This window comes from Diadema setosum, chromosome 10, assembly GCF_964275005.1.
Source record: "Diadema setosum chromosome 10, eeDiaSeto1, whole genome shotgun sequence".
NCBI classification, from domain to species: Eukaryota; Metazoa; Echinodermata; class Echinoidea; order Diadematoida; family Diadematidae; genus Diadema; species Diadema setosum.
In genome coordinates, this window is record NC_092694.1 from 14,651,543 (window position 1) to 14,672,793 (window position 21,251).

The 21,251-nt window shown below is 40.0% G+C and overlaps 1 protein-coding gene across 1 annotated transcript in view; it reads left to right on the plus strand.

The window, feature by feature from the left end:
- Window positions 1-21,251, plus strand: part of LOC140233781 (uncharacterized) — a 157,213-nt gene that overhangs the window by 85,722 nt on the left and 50,240 nt on the right. The window contains exons 47-66 of the mRNA XM_072313875.1: window positions 605-735; window positions 1,723-1,844; window positions 3,209-3,415; window positions 4,302-4,504; window positions 5,451-5,579; window positions 6,389-6,516; window positions 7,100-7,224; window positions 8,479-8,682; window positions 10,781-10,989; window positions 11,691-11,821; window positions 13,199-13,320; window positions 13,778-13,975; window positions 14,395-14,588; window positions 15,294-15,433; window positions 16,557-16,693; window positions 17,247-17,456; window positions 18,254-18,468; window positions 18,951-19,099; window positions 19,853-19,983; window positions 20,667-20,861. Of these exons, the coding sequence (XP_072169976.1) occupies window positions 605-735; window positions 1,723-1,844; window positions 3,209-3,415; window positions 4,302-4,504; window positions 5,451-5,579; window positions 6,389-6,516; window positions 7,100-7,224; window positions 8,479-8,682; window positions 10,781-10,989; window positions 11,691-11,821; window positions 13,199-13,320; window positions 13,778-13,975; window positions 14,395-14,588; window positions 15,294-15,433; window positions 16,557-16,693; window positions 17,247-17,456; window positions 18,254-18,468; window positions 18,951-19,099; window positions 19,853-19,983; window positions 20,667-20,861 (3,280 nt within the window). The remainder of the gene's footprint in view (window positions 1-604; window positions 736-1,722; window positions 1,845-3,208; window positions 3,416-4,301; window positions 4,505-5,450; window positions 5,580-6,388; window positions 6,517-7,099; window positions 7,225-8,478; window positions 8,683-10,780; window positions 10,990-11,690; window positions 11,822-13,198; window positions 13,321-13,777; window positions 13,976-14,394; window positions 14,589-15,293; window positions 15,434-16,556; window positions 16,694-17,246; window positions 17,457-18,253; window positions 18,469-18,950; window positions 19,100-19,852; window positions 19,984-20,666; window positions 20,862-21,251) is intronic.

Genomic DNA, 21,251 nt, shown 5'->3' on the forward strand with positions numbered 1-21,251 from the left:
GAAATTGTGTTTCAAATTGGCACATTTAGTCAGAAAGAATTTCACAAAACCTTTCCACTTAGTGGATAGGCACTTAGAGGGCCGAAGAAATTCAAGGATCTGAATTTCACTGTATACAATGTATCTCACCTTTTGCAAATGATCAGATGGAACCATTTGAAAACATTAAAGTTGTCTCAGTCAGAGAAAAATCTACAAAAATTTGCACATTTTAACAAGACCCAAGAAATTTAGCCTTCGAAATTGTGTTGCCAATTTAATAATCATTTTATCGATGAAAATTTGAAAAAATTGAAAATTTGAAAATTTGAAAATTCTGCAACAGACAGCAAGAAGCTTGAATAAACTAGAAATTTCTGCTCATCCCAATGAAACACTTAGAAAAATAATAAAGATTACAATTATATGAAAGATATGGTATCAAACCACAGAAAAGTGGTTCCTAATCCTGGGACTTCTCGAGAACAAAGTCTTTAATCATGTTCATTTTGCTGAAGGTTTTGTTATGGTTCAGATTGATGCGTATACGTAGAACTCATCCTCAATCGTTGGATGTTTCATTCCATCTTCCACCTCTCCTTTTCTCTCTGCCTTCAACCAACAGAATCTCCTTGTCACTTGTTGACGGCCTTGAGGACATCCTCAGGATGTTTGGCGTGTGGGATAAGGTCAGACCTTATCTCTCCCTCACTGAGGTCATCTTGGGGACTGCTGAGCACTACCTCGATATCACAGGTCTGGTACTTCTTTCTTTTCCCTCTTCCCAACCAAATGTTTTGAACTGATGTGCAGTTGAATTGCAGACTAAGCACCAAGGATGCATTTGAGCACTCTCTTGAATCGTATCATAACAAACTATAACAGCACCAGAGGAGTGCTCGAACACTTGTGAAGTGAATTGTACTGTTCTATTGCAATCCAAAAGTGGACCACTTCCTGATGTGTTCCAAAAACGTACCATAACCATACCAAAAGTTGGAATGAGAAGAATGTGCCTAACAGCCACATATGACACACAATATAAAGAGTTCATTCCTTTGTTCGGGACATCTGTAAGTTGTTTTATACACGCCAGGTGAATGACCCTCTTGCTACAAAATGTGTGACCCCCTCAAAAAATAACTCACGCGGTACGCTTTCTCCACAGAGTACTCTCGAACACTCCAAATCTGGCATAGTACATGACTTGTATAGCTGTATGTTATGGTACACATTGAGTATTGCTTTGGTTCTCTTTTGAGCACTTCCCAAGTAATGTACAATGGAGTGCGATTAGCTGATTTAAAGCCCTTTATTCCCAGATTGTGGCTTTGATAAATTTTCAAAGTAAGCAAGATCTTACAGATGAAAGAACTGCAGGTGTACTGTGCCAGTGTGAATGTGACAGATTATCATTTGGGTGTGAATGGGGATGATGTCAGCTTGAATGTACAGTGTAAGTTGTTACCACTTGAGTATGAACTTGATTACGGTCAGTGTGCACAATGAAGTAATTACCATCTGGGTGTAAATGGGGTTCAATATTGCCAAATTGAGAGAGACTTGTTTTTTCTCCTTGCACAAGGTACATTTGTAGAAAAATATTATTTTTCATATTGTTGTTTGTATGCAATATTGTTGGTTTGCTGAATCGCAGCACATGTTTGAATATGCTGTTTTTGCATGTCAGATTTGATCTAGAGACTGAAATATTCTTGCCCTGTGACTGCTCTTGTCCCACAGATGACATCATAAGGACTGTGCTGGACCCCCAAGCTCCCCTGGAAGACGTGACTCGATATCTGAACTTGACGCAGGAGGAAATACGGATTGCTCTCCTTGGCGACTTTATTTACCTCACCTATGTAAGTTTTAAAATGTGACACTCTTTCATTTGTTTGAGAGTTCCTGCGTACACTTGATAGACAAGCTTGCTTTGGAATTTCACTGCTGATATGGCAGTGAGTGATGATATCAAATTTGGTCATCAACCTACGGCTGTACATCCACAGCCTGTCTACAAAGGACACCCTTGTGTGGTCAGTGTACAGAGGTTTTGACTTATCATTAATCCACCATTGTTTTTGAGGCTGTGAACTCAGCCACTCAATCTGAAGGTCCCTGGTCCAAGCCCGTAGGTAGCAGCAGTTGTGCCCTCAATAGGCAAGGCATCTTATCTTCCGTGCCTGGTCTTTTGGAAGGGACTGTAACCATTGATCCCATGGTGGCATGCTCATCTAAGAACCTCGATTTGTAATTATTGATATGGATTTTTGATAATTCTTATAATCAGTTAGTTCTTGTAGCTGATTTATTATATAAGTTTTAGCTCTAAAATGCATTTGTTTATTATACAATGTTTTTTATTACATAAGGATTGTACAATTGTATTATAAGTGTTTTGATTGAATGTTAAAATTTCTTGTATAACACATGTAGCAATTGAGTATCCATTTGACATACAAGATAATATGTAATGTAAATTTAATTTGCCTTTTGTTATGTATGTTGTTTATCTATATTTTGTTATTGAATATGTCGTAATGCCCAATTTCTACATCATGTTCATAAACAGTAGTTAGATGAATAAAGAAAGGAAACAAAATGAAATGAAATGACATGCTTTCAAAGTGGCCGCATCAAATAATTCCTCACTATTAAAGCGGTCCCTGTTTCTCCAATCTCAGTGTCTCACCTTCCTTCTTCTTTGTTATACAAATGATGCACAGGATAATAATCCTGTGCATCATTTGTTTTATAAAATGGGTCGAAAACTAACAGCATTATTCACGTACCTTTGTGGGTCAATACCAGTCAGCTATATGTAGCAGTCGCTCAAAAGTCAAGATGTCCGAAGATGTTCGTCCCAAACATTTACGCACGTCGCACTCGGAAATCCCGCACATAAGTACTGTACGTACGTATAAGAGTATACGTACGCCACGTGTTATGCACAAGAAAGGCCGCCGGCTATTGTGGCAGCCCGCGGCCCGAACTAGAAGTACAGGATTGACAGCGCGTATAGTAGCGCGTGACGCACTTGTAACAACTGATTGAGTGCGCACTGCTAGTGTAAACATTGTGACGTACGTCAGGCCAGGGAGGTGGAAGAGAGACTCTTCTTAGTGCATTTACTAAGAAATTAATGCACGCACACGTGACTCATTTCAGCGCTTCCAATTGGCTACATTCTTGAACCCATTTTATAATTCTCTCTATATCATCCCAGCTTGCCGATTACTATCAGAGCGGGCAGCTGGACACTCTAGTGTGCCAGGAGGGCTACTACAACGGTGTACATCTCATCCTCCGCTTCAATGTCGGCTTCATCAACCAGACCGCCCTGCAGCAGTATCTGTGCTCCGCCGATCTCCAGGAGTTCTTCGCTGATGCCAAGGATCTCTACGGCTTTGACTTCCTGCGATGGGCTGAGGTGGTGAGTGAACCAGATCTTGCAGAGTTTACAGAACATCGGGGGAGGGATAGGGAGTTGACGACATATTTATTGGTGTCAAAAAGAGGACAAATATGCATTGTGGGTACATAACAGACACACAAAAAAAGGAAGAAAACAAATCAAAGATTTGGGAGGAAATACAGTATAACTCGTAGACCCATTATAGGATTTTCAAGGTGCAATGTCTCTGGATTTTGCTGAACCCCTGCCCCACCATACTCCTGGCACTTGATTGTAGTAGGATGGACCTCCAAAAATCCCCATATGGACAATCTGTTGTGGTCACAATGGTTCATGTCATAAGACTCCATTGCAGTAACTTGTATTAGAAAATATTTATCCTAAGCACAGTAAGTGTAAAAAGTAGAAAGGTGACATACATTGTACATTGTATCGTACATTTCGGTTGACCAAAGCCAATGAATTAAATCAAGACTTGATGAATGTGAAATTAAAAGATGAGACAAAAAGTTTTAATGAATGAATGAATGAGTGAGTGAATGAATGAGTGAATGAATGAGTGAATGAATGAATGAATGAATGAATGAATACAAATACATGTATGTAAGAAAGATTTGTGGAAATGACTGAACTGGTGGGTGACAAAAATGATTGTTTAAATGACTGACTGAATGGATAAACAATGAAAAGGATGAATATGTGGATGAATGAGTGAAGAAGAATGTGTGGATTAGTGAATGAATGAATAAATGAATGAATGAGTTCATTGATTGAAGAATAATTGCTTTAATTAGTAAGTGAATGTCAGAATTAACTGATGCTACAGTTGTATCTCATTGCTTGCCAAGGACTACGTTTAAAATTGTGATGGTGGCCTCAAATTCTTACCCCTTTTCCCTCCCAGAGTGGGTCCATCTTCCAAGACCTCAAGGCCAACCACACAGTAGACAGCTTTGCAGACATAGCCAGCCTGGTCCTGGACCTGACCGCCATGGTCCAAGACCTTGCAGCCCTGCCCGAGATGCTGACAGGGGATATCGACGTGTATACCCTGATAACACGGGTGACCAGCCTGAGTACTGCCCTCCAGGCTCAAGAAATGGAATTGTAAGTGGTCATTCGTTCAGTTCAGTGGATCAGGAAACCTGAAATAAGATAACCCTTTCCCAGTCGGATTCTGAAATTTTCACTGAATTTGCACAGGAGACTTGAGGTCTCAGTAGGAGTTGGGTACAGTTCCAGTGTTTGCAGTCTAGGCTCTGTTGTAGTAGGCCCTGTGCAGTAACTTGAGTGGAGCTACAATATGGGTGTGCTGCAATCTACAGTGGCATGATTGATGTACATTGTACCTTCTACAGTGTACCTACAAACTGTACCTCCTCAACTCTCAACAACTTCCCATGTTTAAAAAAAAAACACACACTTTGGGGAGTGTGATCATCATCACATAATGGCTGGGTTTATTGTTATCTGTCTTTCAAAAGTGAGGGAATTGTGATCTCTGTACTGACATGCACTGAGAAAACATGAAGTGAGATGAAATTCCTATACATTTGTGATCGTGTCTCCCTCTTACTCGAGAATACCACTCAGTGGATTAATTACTTGATAAGCTATAAGTAAAGAGATAAGGGCCATTGCAAGATTTGAGCTTGTTTGTGAAAGTGGTACTACAACTATACAGCAGTGCTACATTAAAAGCAAGTAACGAGGAATTGTTTCATGTGCTGCACTTTTAAAGCTTCAGTTTGACCTCATATGGTGGCAGTACAAGCATGTATATTGCTTGTGAAAGAATATCTGGCCCAAATTCCAGTGCGTGTATGGAATAAAACAGTCTACACTTCATCAGTAGTCCCTGTAATTCAATTATGGATTGGTGTATGAAGTGTATTCTCAAGCTTGGATAAAATCAGGCAAATGTGTAGAAGTTCATGGGGGGGGGGGAGTGGAGGTTAATGGCTCGAGTTTGATCAGTGTGTAGCGGTTATGAGGCAGTCTGTGTAGTTTTGATTGATCTTGAATATTTTTTTTTTACCCCCTCTCTCATCAGGATAATAAAATCCTTGGAAGAACTTGAACCCTTCCTCAATGACCCTTATGTGATCGGTGAAATCAGGACAGCCTTAATGAGCGGAGTGGCCTTGATGCAGTGGTCAAGCAACCTGCCGACAGACCTTGAGTAAGTTTGATCGGCCGGGCAGAAATAGAGATGTAGAATTCTGTCCTTTCAACTATCATCTATTTTTTAAAACCATTGTAGTCTTCGTACATGTGTACGTCATAGTAACAATGAAGTATTGATTGTGATGTTTTGTATCTCAATCCTCATACACTGAACTCCACCGGCAAACACCATTCCAAGTTAAGCTGCCATTGTTTGTCGTCTTCTTACACTTTCTGTTGCTTCTGCAACTCTCTGAGAACCTTCAGTGCTTCCAGATGAGGTTCTTTTTGCCCATCGGCAAAGAATGGGCAGGCTGGTAATTGCCCTGTGCGAAAGCAGTCAAGCAGTACACATATTCTCTTTTTACAATCAACTGCATGTGCCATCGAACAATGCAAATTGTCGATCGGATGTGAACGATGAATAGAGTGTGCTCTGGGCTAACAAATTCTTTTTGCGATACATTACACAGGCACCCGAATGGTGTCAGTGAAAGTCAAAATCTAGTGAGCTCAGCGTAGATTGCTACGTACTATGTCTTTCTACAAGTTTTGCAGCAAAACTCATGCACTGTTATGTCGGAAAATTTGAATTACCCAAAAGTATATGCAATGCTGAGACAGAAAAAGAATGGTTATTGAAAGCCGAAATTCTACTGTTTCGCTTTCTTCTCAGTATAAAATATATGAAAATGAAAAAAATATAAATAAATTTAGGCCGTGAATGCAGACAGGTGCCATGCTTTGGGAAACTGATATGCTTGTACCAGGTTCCCAGAAGGAACAGGTTAAGTAACAGTAGTATTGTGTTGGTCTTTATCCTAGCCCTGTGGCCTGGCTCCAGTCGGCCCAGGAAGCCCTCGTCGAGACCGGTCTTTGGCAACAGGTGCTCCCCATCGTCAACTTTGTCGACCTGCTCATTGAGGGCCAACTGGACTCCTTGATGCCGCTTGGTGAGTTGCATGGCCCACATCAGACCCCTGATGGCGCTGTTATCATTTCCATCATTCTATTCGTTATTATCACAACAAAAGACTAATATGTGGGACAAATAATGTGACTCTTTTGCACTTGCAATGAAAAGTGCGGGAATGTGAGTAGATATTATGCCCTAATTATGCCCTTGTCATCAACGTTGTTTTATTCAACTTCACTTCTCATGTTGCCATCGACCATAAGAGGGCATTTTACAGCTGTATGTACTCTAATAGCAACTAGTACTGGAAGGACTGTTACATACAAAATGTATAACAGATTAAAAATCTGAACAATTATTTCCTGTAATGTTGCTGTGTAGCTTGCATTATTAGTGGGTGACAACTGCATTAGCATGTCCATGCACCATGATTTTACTGATTTTACTCCCCCCACTAAAAAAAAAAAAAAAAAAAATGGAAGAGATGATTTCATTTGATAGATAAATCTCCTGTAATGTCACACTATTTATGTCCAATACATTTAATGTAGAGCACAAAAAAAAAAAAACCCAGACAAACAATAAGATAAAGAGAAAAATTTGGCCATCTTTCCCTCCAGGCTTCTCCCTTCCACACCTGTTGACCAATGAGACCGTGCTGAACAAGTTCTTGACCGAGGCGCTGGACATGGCCCCAGAGTATGCTGAGGCTCTGCTCCTTTCTGAGATAAACCCAATCATGACGGTGAGCTTTGTTGTTCGTTGTTGTTGTTGTTGTTGTTGTTGTTGTTGTTGTTGTTGTTGTTGTTGTTGTTGTTGTCGATGTTGTCGTCGTCGTCGATGTTGTTGTTGTTGTTGTTGCTGTTTGGTAGGGGGAGGGGGAGAGGAAGAATTGGTTCTATGCACTGCTGGGGGACAAATCCTGTAACCCTTTTTATCAAGTGACAGGGAGTGTGGACAGTGTGTACAACTCTTTGAGGTTTTCTGCATCAATCAGCACTCAAAGGGTTACCCAGTAATAGCATCTGGAGGGTTCATGAAATGTCAACCTTTATACTCTTTCAAAAGAACCATTTGCTGTCTCTCGTTTGACATACGTACAAAATGTACTTGCAGGTTTACTCAAATGGATTGTGTATTGACGGAGATTTATTTTCAGGATAGCAGAGGCCCGGCGAGTACAGTGTTGTTACTTTTTGCACTATTTTGTTGTTTTTTTGCTTGCCAAAAATACTGCTTTCCCAAAATTGTGTACCTCTCAATTTTTATTTTAGGAAAGGTAAAAAACAATTTTTTTTTCCAAAAAAAGAAGAAAAAACAAACAAACAAACAAAACATGCTTTTTTTACCTTGAAATATTGTAATGCTGTTTATCAGGTTGATATTAAAAAATGATATTGAAATAGAGATGAAGTAAATCAAGCAAAAAAAAATCTATGTTTTCACATCCCACATCCTACACTCATGCACAGTGGTGGCAGTGAGTGTTTCAGTTGTTGTTGTTGTTGTTTTTTTTTTTAATGAGGTGCAGTTACTGCTGCCGTTTGAAATCTAAAGGCTCAAAGTCCAGAAATACAATGTATATTGTATGTTTCTTCCATTATTACAACAGTCATTTTTTTTAATGATTGTAATGATATTGCCATGAAAGAGAAGTCAAGGGTTGAGGCTTACTATTAGTCGGACTGCATCGACTGATTGACCCTCTTAATTGTATGCCCCCTCTTAGAACTGTATGTTCACTTAAGCTAAATGTCTCCTTCAGCAGAATGTTCCATGTACTGAAAGTCTTCTACAGGTATAACTTCATGTCTCCGCTAACTTACACGTAACATCTCCTCTAGAATCCTATGTCTAATTCAATATCCTTTCGTACCTTATTGTCTTCTGTGACATAATGTCTCCTCTAACTTCGTGTCCCCTTTACTGAATGTCCCCTTGAAGTGAACATCCCCCTCTAACTGAATGATCCCTTGCGCTGCCTGTCCTCTTTAAATAGTTGGCTGAGCTGCACCTCAGTGGCGAATGGGAGGAAGTCTTCTGTGCAGACGTTCCCCAAATGATGAACAGCTCCGAGGCTGAGGTCTATCAGGTCTTCAACGTCTCGGCCGTCTTCTCCCACCTCTGCCACCTCAACAGGACTCAGTTCTTTGAACACGTCAACTCTCTCCTCAGCATTGACATTCTCAGGCTCACAGAGGAGGTTTGTTCTTTTACTGTATACGCCATATATTTCGCGAGTCTAAATTTTCGCGAATCCGGAATTCCCGACGATTTCGCGAGTGGTTAAATTCACGATCGTGGAGTTCTGCACTGAACGGAGAAGTGTACACGCATACGTCACATTCACATCGGGATAAGAGTCAATATTTTCGCGTGTCTTTAATTTCGCAAATAGCACCCAACTCGCAAAATTCGCGAAATATTCGGCGTATACAGTAGTTTAAAACTTTTTTTTGGAATAAAAAACATGTTTTCCTACAGTACAACGTCTGCTGCTGAAAGAGTAGAGACCATACCTAATGGGTTTTTTTTTTCCCACTCTGTCCGCTTTCTCTCTCATTTTAAACAAGTGGACTGCAAAGTGCAGAAATTGATATACGTGTATCAGTTATAGTAGTGAAAATGTTTTCCATTGTTAGAATACTGGTATTGACTTCGTATGAGCACATGAAGTAGCGTGTGCAAGAAGTTTGTGGTACAATTACTGTATGCTTTGTTTCATCAAGATTTGTTTATTTGACATGTGCAGCCTAAAATAATAGGTATGAGTAAATTCCTTTCGCCAGAGTAGCGCTATTCTTGTTTCCATATTGCCCAGCCAAGAAGTCAGCCGCCTGTACAATATTATATATATAGTGCATGAGGCTGAATGCACTATAACAATATAAGCACCGACAAATTCTGAATTTGCCCCGAAGGCCAGTTATATTCAATGAGGCCGCAGGCCGAATTGAATATAATTGCCTGAGGGCAAATTCAGAATTTGGAGGTGCTTGGTACTTGTTATAGTGCAATAAGATGTCATGCACTATGTGTTATATAAAATAGCATACATACCCAGGCAAGATAAATTGAAAAAATACGAAAGCCTAGCTAGATCATTTAAAGACTCTACACGTGTCTAGACAAGTAATAATACCAGTTTCTTTGAACCTGTGTAGACAAAATCCTGAAGATCCAAATTCAACTATAGAGTCTAGGGTCTACGTGGTTATATCTAACGATTTCTAGGCCCCACGACAGAATTAGGTCTAGGGGCCCTGGCCTAACGTTATACTACTAGACCTACGTCACTTACGAGCGACAGAGCTAACGTTAGTTAACACTTGACCCTACAATACAGTAGGTCTACCATGGATCTAGCACTAGCAGTAACACGTTAGACGCCCTAAGTTTACTTACTGCACTGTGGGTCCAGGATCAGGACTAGATGATGTTTTGTAGGATTAGGAATCTACTGGATTTAAACACAAGGCTCGTGCCAGGCATCATTGAAGTCACCATTGCTGCACAAGTGGATTCCGAGAGTGTGTTGTGAATGTCGTAGTAAAAGTTCATAGCGTAGCGTGATCAAAGGGCGCTTAGCGTATAGTCTACCGTACACACGCTGCCCATTTCCACGGCGCACTTCCGCGTAGAATGTACGGAGAAAGCGGCACAAATCTTGGGTTGACTTGCTCAATATCCGTCGGATTGATTCCTTTTTCAGAACAGTAGGAGTCCAAAATTCGTAGGGCGTATTTGATGGCATCCTTTATGTCCTTATTGTCTAAGATACTGTTTATATAGATCAGTCTCTGTAAAAATAGCGAACCTGTTCATTTCAGCTTCCATGTTTAAATCTACCGCTGAAAGTCTAGTCCCACACAGATAAGTTGCTGGCATAGCCAGCGAGAATCGAGAATAACGATAATATCGAGCATATCGCGGTTGTGGCGCAATCGCGTCAATGAGGTGCGGGATTCAGTACTCGATGATTAAAATGAGGGAACAAAAACCGATATCAAATCGATAGTGGGTTATCGTCTGCAATCGTTATATTTTGCGTGCACTATAACTTTTGTCATGCACTGCCGGCCTGTATCATAAGTATGTATGCTATTTTATATATCCTTTTAAACTAGAGTGAGGTTCTTTTATACATTTGTTTTGATCACCACAGGTAACCTTCTGTGAAGGAGATACAGACCTGTATATGTAATGTACTTAGTTAACAATGTACAATGTATATCGTGCCTGGTATGTTCAATGTTATGATATTATTTGATTTTTTTTTTTGTCCCCTTCTCACTCTGCAGTTTGCCAACTTGTTGAACCACTCCCAGACAGGTCCCGGCTCTGGCCAGCTGTACGACTGGCAGTCACTGGTCAGTAATGTCCAGGCCATTATTGACACCTACAAGACCCTCTTCGAGCTGGACACATTCAACCCCAACGTCAACCACACCCAAATTGAAGAGCTCTTGATGCGGTTGCAGCACGGGCTGAATACATTCGACGTGGAAGTGTGAGTTTGACCAGGCCGTTTGCATTTGATGACTCTAATGTAGCCTGAGTGTTCGTTCCTCTTTTCTTGTCTTTTTTTTTTATTCACTTTGGCCGCAGCACAGTCCTACAATGGGCTGATAGGCTCAAAAACTTTTTTGTTCTACACAAAGTACAACATAGGCACCTGAAAGGGGTCAGCATATGCAAATTTCTACTGAGCTAAGCCGTGATTGCTACAATTGACACATCTTCATACGAGTTTTACATCAAAATAAGCGCACACTACATTGCAAAAGGAGGCAAATAATACTGCGATACATGCAGTTTTTATACAGCAAAAAACTTTTGATAATTTTTTATCAATATTGATAGAAGAAACTCCATTTTTTCAGGCAAAGCCATTTTACTTGGCATCATAACACAAATAAGCATGAATTTAGGCCATGAATGCAGGCTCTCTTGTCTACACTTTGGGAACCGTACCAGGTTCCCGTATATCAGTTGATGCCACGGGAACCTGGTATATCAAGTTCCTGTAAGGAACAGGTTAAGAAACAGGTTACTGCAGTTTAACTAATGTTTTCAACTTTATAATGTCTCAAAACAAATCTGGCGCTGAGGAATCAGTGCCTTAGATCTGGCTGAAAACACGAGGAGCAAATAAAGGGTTTGAAGACGTATTTTGTATGATATGTTCTTTTCTCTTGATCTCTTTTGCAGTCTTTTTGAGTCCATGGAGCTGCTGAACAACCTGCTGTACTTGGACGGAGAGTGGGACCAGATTAAGGGCTACATGAACACCGTCACCAGCATCGTGGAGTGGATGAATGACCAACTGGACAACATTGATGGTCAGTGACTGTCATGGCACACATGTTCCTTTGCAAATCATGAGAAAATACTCATTTGGGAACAGTCTTTAGTGTTTTAGTGAAATTACTCGGTAGAAAGTAATCCTGCAGTAAGTGAATAAGCACATAAAGAGGTGAATGCAAAATGCATGAATGCTATAAAACGAGGAATATTCGTGTGCATTTTAATTGCACGAATTTGACAAGAGCCGAGATTCATGAAATGAAATTGCACGGAAAGTTCTTACCTACATTGTATGCATTGAATGCCAGTCACGTGGCAATTTCCCAAAATTTCATGCTGCGAAAAATGCTGTCAGCTCCAATTTGCGAAAATTTCATGCCTTGAATGTTCAAGTTTATTGTGTTTTGCCGGAGGTACATTAGATCCTAAATCAGTATTTGACATACACTTGTACTGTTGTATTTATCACCTTCTTTTTATTGTGATTGTTAATATTTTAGTTTTCTATGAATGTGATGAAGTTAAGTGTCTTATTAAGTGAGTAGAGTCATTGACTTTGAATGGAAGTCTACTCAGCTTTGCACCAAACTGTTGATGCTACCACCACTCCTTTCATATCTACTATAGGTGTGATAGCAGCACATTATCACAAACAGTACTGTACCATCAATAAAGGGGAAAGTGAAAAAAAAAAAAATGATACCATGCTCAGTAATCAATGTTTGATCTCACTCTGTGATCATGTTCACGCCAATGTTTTGGGGATTATAAAATTGTAATATGATGTGACACAGACCTCTGCTAAGTATATAGCTCATTTCCACCCACAAATGTACAGTGTATGCTGAAAAACACTCAATTCCCCAATGATAAAGAAGCCTTGTATTTACCTCATCAGCTTCTGCACTGCGTCTTCAGCAGAGCACCCGCTTTAGTACACACATGGAAACCTCAAATATGCTCAGCCTGAACTCCCAAGTTCATTTACCCTATTTGCCAAAAGATTAAAAAAAAGTCCTTCAAAATTTCTGAAGAATTCTCGGATCACTACGAAAATTTAATTATCTGTTCCTTGTGCCACTATCAAAGTTTTCTGTAAGTTTCATCCACATCCATTCACAACTTTTTGAATCATTTTGCAAACAGACAAAAAAACAACAACAAACAAACAAACAAACAAACAAACAAACCAATGCCAGCAAAAACAATCTCCTTGAAGGAGGTAATGATAAAGCTTCTTAGCAAGTTGGTGTGACAAATAGCCATTTGATCTCTGCCAGTGCATTTTAACCCAATAGTTTCCTCTGCTAGCCTTGTGTGTGAATCAGTTGATTACAGCTGTCCATGTACATGTAGATGCTATCCTTGTGGTTATTCAATATTATTTTGTTGTTGTTGTTGTTTTTTATCAGCTCATAATATCAGCCTGTTTGAAGCAATCACCCACCATGAAATGGTTCTTCAGAATCTCTACGTCACTGTGTATCCCGAGGATTTCGCCATTCTCGCCACTTCCACGGTCAACACTGAAATAGTGAGTCCGGTAACTGACAGCCATTTTGGACTGAATGAAAATGCTGTGCTATAAACATTGAAGCTTTTTGGAGAGTGAACTTGGCTTGTTTTTTTTTTATGCTGTGGGTTAGGGAATTTTCCAAATTTACACTCTTAAAATTATTTGTGGGGTGTCATTTATCTTGATTAGAGTTCAGTGCAGTGCAAAATCAGGGAAAGTTTCCCCACCTCAAAATCTTTCATATTTATGGACGTGATGGTTGTAAGGTTTGTGCATGGTTGAGCTGTTGAGCAAAATATGCAAAGTTGGCTAACTGTCGACTGAGTAATGTTGGGTGTATGAACGTGGCACATATCAAAGAGTTAAAGATGATGTGATAATGTTGACAATCTCAGTGATGACTGCTGCTTGTATTCCCAAATGTCAAAAGTACATATTCATCTCTCCACTTCTTTCTAATCTTTCATTTTCTAAGGCAAATTCTTTGCAGACTCATGAGGACTTTGAGCGAGTTCTCTGCGACCCCGCAGCCTTCAACATGCTACTGACCCCGGTCTTCAACGCGAGCCTGGAAACCCTGCAGGGTACACTCTGTGCTGCCCTCCTGGCGGGCCACGAGACTCTGGTGGACGACTTGCAGACCCACTTTATCACCGCCCCACTGCAGCAAGATGTGAGCTTGTGGATTTTCAATAGTCATACATGGTCGTAAACTGGGGGATCACGCTGGGATATTGCTAAATTAGATGCAAATTATATCTTAAGTACATATTTATTGGTGTGTGCTTTCTATTACAGTATACAGTGTGCCTCACTTTCAGAATTACTAAAAAGCTTTAACGTGGAGCTGAAATCTTTGGCACCACCCTTTGTGTATCTGCCAGTTATTCCCTCCTTTTTTTTCCAGTCATGAATAACAGCTAGCAAGCTAGTGTGTATGAGAAGTTAAGGAAAAATCATGTATTTTTCCCCATGAATGATTCCCCCCGGAATGATATGACATACATTTCCTGTATATTTTCAAGTACAATTCCTTTGCCTGTGATCTACCAGGGAGTAATTTCATTCGTCCTTTTTTTTTCTTCGGCACAGCTCATAGTCCTCGCTACCAACAACCACAACCATGGCTTTGTGGACCAGGACCTCGACATGCGTCACATGATCAACGAGATCCAGGAACTCGGCGACGGTCTCGCCAACTCGCTGATGAAGGAGTTCTCTGCTGTGGAGCCATCTTGGACTGTGGAGGAGGTCGTGTATGAGGTCATGACGGGGTTCAATGAAAGGTGAGATGGACAAGAGGCCCACATGCTGTCATCTCCCATGGCAGTGGTGCAGAGACTCCAACTCTCCCGCTTTTAGGGCCATTTTCTAGAAATCTCCCACTCTCCCACTAGAATTTAATTTCTCCCACTCTTGCAGCGTGTGTGTCCCACTTTAATTTACATTCTCCCAATAAAACGATAACTTTCTCCTGCCCAACTGTACTTCTGTCATAATCTTCAAGATATTGATCGGCTATAAAAGATCACATGAGACAGCGTCATATTCTGTAACCCGAGAGCTTCTAGGCCCAGGCAAAAGGGACATGCACGTAAATATTATTTGCGTTTTTGTACTTTTACCATAGAGTGCAAAGAGTTCACAGTCTTATGCAAACATCCAGATAAAAATCAGAATATCGCTGTGGTATTGAATGAAACAATTGTCATAAGATGACTACTTTTTGCTCTGAAGTATCACTTTTATGAGTACTGCAAAGCATGGAAAGCCATAAGGATCACTATAACTGTTCCGTTTTTGTTTTCTTTTCTTTTTAGCCGTGGCCGTCTCCGTATTCTTGATTGATTGGCAGTTAGAGCATGACATTCATTCAGTCAAGTTAAACCATCATAAAATATTAATCTGCCCTTTCATCTATCAGTATGCCTTTTTCTCAATGATTTTTCTTCATTTTTAAAGAATTAATTCATGTTTCCTCTATTCAACAGTGTGATCATGAAGATGGTGTTTGATGCCGTCGCCCCGACTATCATGAACCTGACCATCTGGTCGGACTACCTGCACCCCATCATAGGCAGACTGGATCTGGGCATGAGAATGGTGGATGACCTCTATTTCACACTGCCAGGTAAGTACACTTGACTGTGTGTTGGTCTGTGAGAAGGGTTCACCAGTCTCCTATCAAAAACCTATACGTATGAGGTTCAATGAGGTCGTTTGTGAAAGGAAGCGCAATTTTACCTGAGTGCTTTAGCATAGCTGTGACAGTAACATGTAGATGAGCCGGATTGTCTATTACTGTAAAAGTGGATATTTTCGCGCGATTAATTTTTCGCGCTTGGCCTGGTAAGAAGAGTTTCGCATGTTTTTAATTCCGCGAAATCAAGACAGTAAGTACGGGAACATATGGCAAGCGAAAATATTCGCGTGCTTTTATTTTCGCGCTTGTTTCTCGTTGCGCGAAATGCGCGTAAATTTCAACACTGCGAAAATTTCCGCTTTTACAGTACCTGGTTTAAAAGTAACAAGTTAGGAAAAAAAAAGCAACAAAACAACAACAACACTAGAATCAAGAATGCTACAGTTTGTTAAAGATGATGCTTACACGTACATGATGCCGACAGCCAAATGATATAATCACACTGTAGCAGCAACAAGACCTACATAGTGTAACCTGGACAAGTCTCCTCTACTTGAGCCAGTCCAATTACTCACATGTCTGGGATATAATTGGTTTGTGTTTTGTACTTTTTAGCACTGACAGCAGGATTTCATGCAATAGATACAGACATATGTGCATGACTCACTGAAGGTTTTTGCAACAAACATTTGTATTGAGGAAAAGTTACTTCATCTAAGTAAGTGATCCCCTCCAAAAAAAAAAAATGAAAACAAAGACAAAACGATAAGGAGTTAACAACTTTAGCACTTTCAAAATGAAACATTTAACATAGCTCAAATATCCTGAAGACCTTATAAGTTTCAGATACTTTTTGGAATTTAGGTTTATAGGACTTCATGTACAAGACTAGTATCATTGTATTTTGTTTTATTAGCAATTCTTTGATGAGATATTAAATGTTTGTGCCATGGCACTTTAATCATACTGTTTTCTTTACTTTGATCATGTTGGAAAATGGCTACCCCCCAAAAAAAAAACACACTTTCTATTGAGTCTTTCCAGATCCATAGCCAGGAGTAAGTAAAGGTTAATACTCTGTGTGTCCTTTGCAATGTTCCTTGTTTGACAGAGCGTGTAGGGGAGATAAACGCCATTCTGAACGACACCGCCCTCCTGACCCCGGCCGTGGAGGTCATCATGGTTGAGGCTCCCGTCGCTGTTGCAGCCTGGAACGACATATCTGGCAAGGCTGGGGATTTACTTGTTGTGAGTGTTACGCAGAAATCATTGAACTAGGGAACAAGTTTTTGAAATATTGGGAGGAAAGGCTCTGACTGGTGAATTTCAACAAATTGTATGTGTATATGCATTATTTATTTATTTATTTTTTTTTACGAAATGCAGGTGAGATTTCTGATAGACGTGCTGGTGTATTTTCAGTAGCATTCTTTTATTAATGACCATCATCATTCATGTGCATAATGCTAACTTCTCATAATTTTATTTCTTTCTTCAACTTGTACACATGTGTAGTCTATTTTGATTCTAATCCACACTCAATCAGAAGCTGTGAATAACTGAAAGTAGGCATGCTTTCATTCAACTACATTTTCTAGATTGTTGAAAGGTTTTGATGAGTAGTGTGATCCCAGAGGTATCTGTAGAAATTCTATGACCTTGTGTAGAGGTACATGTACGTGTACAGACACGCACAGACACAGACATACAATGCATTTGATAATGTATAAAACAGTGTGGATTAACTATTTTCAATATTTTTTCCCTCTAATCTTTTGCCTCCTTTCTCCGCCACCACCAGACTGGGGGAGTTCTCCTCCGCCTGCTGACGGGAGAGCTCCAGGGCGTGTCCTCCGACCCCGCCCGGCTGGAACAACTCCTAGTGGACATCGGCGTCGAGGCAGAGGAGACGTCCGTTGACGAGTTCATTGTCTCTCTTGACAAGATCCTCCTCACTGATTTCGTCCAGGAGCTCATGGCGGCCTTTAAGATTCCAGAAAATACCCAGAGGGTGGGTACCAGTACCTCCACTTTTGTACACTTTTCTTCAGAAACACAAAAGAAAACACAACTAACAAACAAAAAGAAAAAGATTATTCAGACATTATGATGTTATTATGATATTGAGTTTTATTTCTTTGCTATTCAAGCATTTGATGACTTTTATTGCAAAATGAGCTGAGTGCCATGATTTTTAAATATTTAAAAGTAAGTCCATCATCAGATAGAGGAAAATTAAATCCTTCCAGTAATACCTCACTTGTGAAATAACAAGGCTTATTTGAGAAGTTATGATTCAAAATGTCCTGTATTTTCTTATTATTTTCTTTGTTTTTTTCAGCAGCTTTGATCACAAATATCTCAACTTAACAAGGATGGAGTTAGCTCGTTTTGCGATAAAACTCTTCATTTGTTTTCTCATGGGGATCACTAGTCAATTGCTGTTTCTCACGTGTGGATCTTCCTTCAGAAAGCTTTAAGAAAGTGCAAATCAAATAATTTTTCTTTTTCCAACAATGAAGTATCATTAGTTTGTCCCTCAAGTCAATGCATGATGTACAATGCTAAAGAAAGAAGAGAGAGAAGAGAAAAGATCTCCTTTTTTTTTGATGGCTCCAGAAGCAAAATATAGCCAAAACAGTACATGTAATATGTTGGTGCAATGATTCACACTGTACAAGCTATATTCTCCACAAATATATCTCTTCGAAAACAAATTTCATGCCTCAAAACAAGTAACAGCTATGAATTACCAACAGATGAATTGTGAAAGCGTTCTTCTTTTCTTTTTCTTTTTTTTCCTTCCAGTTGGCGATCATTTTGGACTGGTCAAGCACTGATGACCTGCCAGCCTGGGACGTTGGCTTCCTGGAGCGCTCCACTTACTTTGTCCGCAGGGTGTCCATGTGCTACTGGGACCACACGCTGTGTCCGGCCATCGACCTCGAACTCGGGCAGACCCTCCAGCTCTTTGCCTCGTTGATTGAGATTGTTGATGAACTGCAGAAGCAGAATCTAGAAAAGTGTGTTGGTTTGATCGTAACATTTGTACATCTTGCAACGAGTCCTTAAAACTTTCATACATACTGCAGTTGCTTTTGTCATTGTTTTGGTTATAATAATGAAGTTGATGATAATAATTATGATAAGAGGAATTACAAAGGCTGTAATGATGACAATAGCAATAGAAGTAATGCTGATAATGATAATGCTATTGATTTTGATTGTGATAATTCGATTTGTGTTGCTTACAGTGTATTTTGGACTTAGTAGCACTACTTTAATTGGGCACTGTCATGGTAATGGTTCTAAGACACACTTTCACTGCTTAAACAGGATGATACAATGATTGTATGGAACACATTTTTCACTGGATATTCCATACACACTCACTTCTGAAAACTTGGGATGAAATAACAGGAAGAAAATATCAGTAGATTTAGGCTGAAATTTCAAGTTGTTTTCCTTTTTGCATTCTCTTCAAACTTTTGTTTATCCTCTTCAGCCTTTTTGATCTGTTCGAGCTGATCCAGCCTCTGCTTGACGGTAGTCTGGGTCACCTGAACGTGTCCAGCGACCTGGAGCAGACTCTGTCCGATGTACTGGACTTCCTGGTGACAGTCTACCAAGATGGCATGGTCGATTTCTCGGGCGGTGAGTGGCAGCATCCTTCCTTTAGGTTCCATCCTGACAGCCACAACATTTGTTTGTTTTTTCCAGTCCAATTCAGAAGGGAAAAGATGCTAAATTATTATGAAGTAATAATGAATTAGAATAAAATCTTGCAAGCAAATCGATGATAGTCTGTTAGATGAAAAATAGTGCAAGTTTGTAGAAAGAAACTAACGGAATTTCAAAGTTTGACATGCTGTTAAATAATGTGATGTTGTGGCTGTATACTGTTACCACAGGCAAATTATCTTCATTTTCACTAACATAAAGAGAATAGCAACAATGAAAGTTGCTTTTGATATCTCCGTAAACACTCCAAGCCTTTGTTTGATTATTCGTTTGTTTGTTTCTTGTTAAATAGCCAGATGAACTTGTATGGCTATCATCTTTACACTAGTCTGCCTTGGTGTTGTCTAGCCCACTTATAGTTTGTTTGTTTCTTCATTTTTTTTCTTCTTCTCACAATTGTAACCACACACTGGCAAGCAGCCTCTTATCTAAATTTACATCTCAAGAACTGCATGATAAGTGTACCTGTGTCATGCAAATTAACCAGTAGGCCCTATCTCCACAAGGTGATGATTTTAATGCATCACACACCCCAGTTCCCGTAGAGCTAACGGTTAATACAATCTCAAAATGGCATCTCCTAATGTGACTCTGCACTTGGAAATACAGACAAGTTTATATGTGATTGAGCTTCTTTTCTCCTGTGACGACACTTCTCTCCCACAGTTTTGCCGCTCCTCGACTTCGACGAGGCATTCATGAACTCATCCATCGTCCTCCAGTTCTTGCGAGAAAACTTGGGTCTGACCGACCTCGACCTCGCCCATCTCAGGGACGGAACGCTGAATACCACCCTGGTAAGTGGACTCATCTTTGGAGTCTGTAGAGCTGTTTGGCATACTAGATGAAATGAAATGTTGACTGTTGGACCCGCTTTGGTGATTCGCTGTAGGAGAGATGGTTAGATAGCTTAAAGTGGAACTTCAGATATTGTATGAACATGTAAGCTGACATGTTTGATGTGTGTTTTCGGCATATTTAGTATGCCTTTAACTTCATCAGGGATGGGAGAATATGGATGAGAAATGTATATTTTTCAGAACAGTGATTAAGCGGCCTTATGTGTGCAAGTTCCTCCAATTTTAACCAAGATGAATATTTTTGGCATACAGAATTTTTTCTTTCTTTCTTTCTGTGTTTATCAGGTATTTCTCTTCATCTGGAGAGGCTGGCAATCCTGCTTTGGTGTTTTGTTTTCAATGGATAATGATAGAGGATTTTTCACAATTTTTAATTACCATAATGTACTTTCCCCATAGCTGTTGGAGCTACTCGATATGAGCTCTGTGGAGACCGCTGCTCTACTCCTAGCTAAGATGTATATTTTTTGGCGTACGGAATATTTAGTTTTCTCTTTGTTTTTCAGATAATTCTTTTCATCTGCAGAAATTGGCAATCCTGCTTTTGTATTTCTTCAATTAATAATGATAGAGTAACCTTTCACAACCTGTAATAACCATGATTGTACTTTCCCCTGTAGCTGTTGGAGCTTCTTGATATGAGCTCTGTGGATACAGCCGCTCTGCTCTGCCGTAATTCCTTCGTGGACGACCTCCTTGGAAATGTGGACTCCCAGGTCGTGGACCACCTAGTTCAGGGCCTGTGCAGCAACGGCTCGCTCATCGCCGTCGAGTTCTTGCGTGACAACCTTGATGTGGAGACCATCATTGAACTTGTAAGTGGGCTGTCCTGAAATTGTTAAGTGTAAGATTAAATCTTCTACAATAAGAAAAGTATCAAGAAACACTGAAGTGATGTGATATGTAATTATACCAATTGTGTGACCATTCATTTGGGACAAGAATGACTATGGATGTGCTCGAGCGCTCTAAAGCAAACCAAAGCGAACTGAAACCAAAGCGTACAGTACCGAACTGTACCAGATTTGAAGTGTTCGAGAGCTCTGTCGAGACAGCATACCTCAGGAGTTATTTTTAGAAAAGGTCACACATTTTTGTAGCAAGAGGGTCATTCACCTGGCGCTTGAACTACTTACAGCTGTCCCGAACAAAGAGAATGATGTCTATGCATTGTGACGTATGTGCATGATATGCGCTTGCTTGAC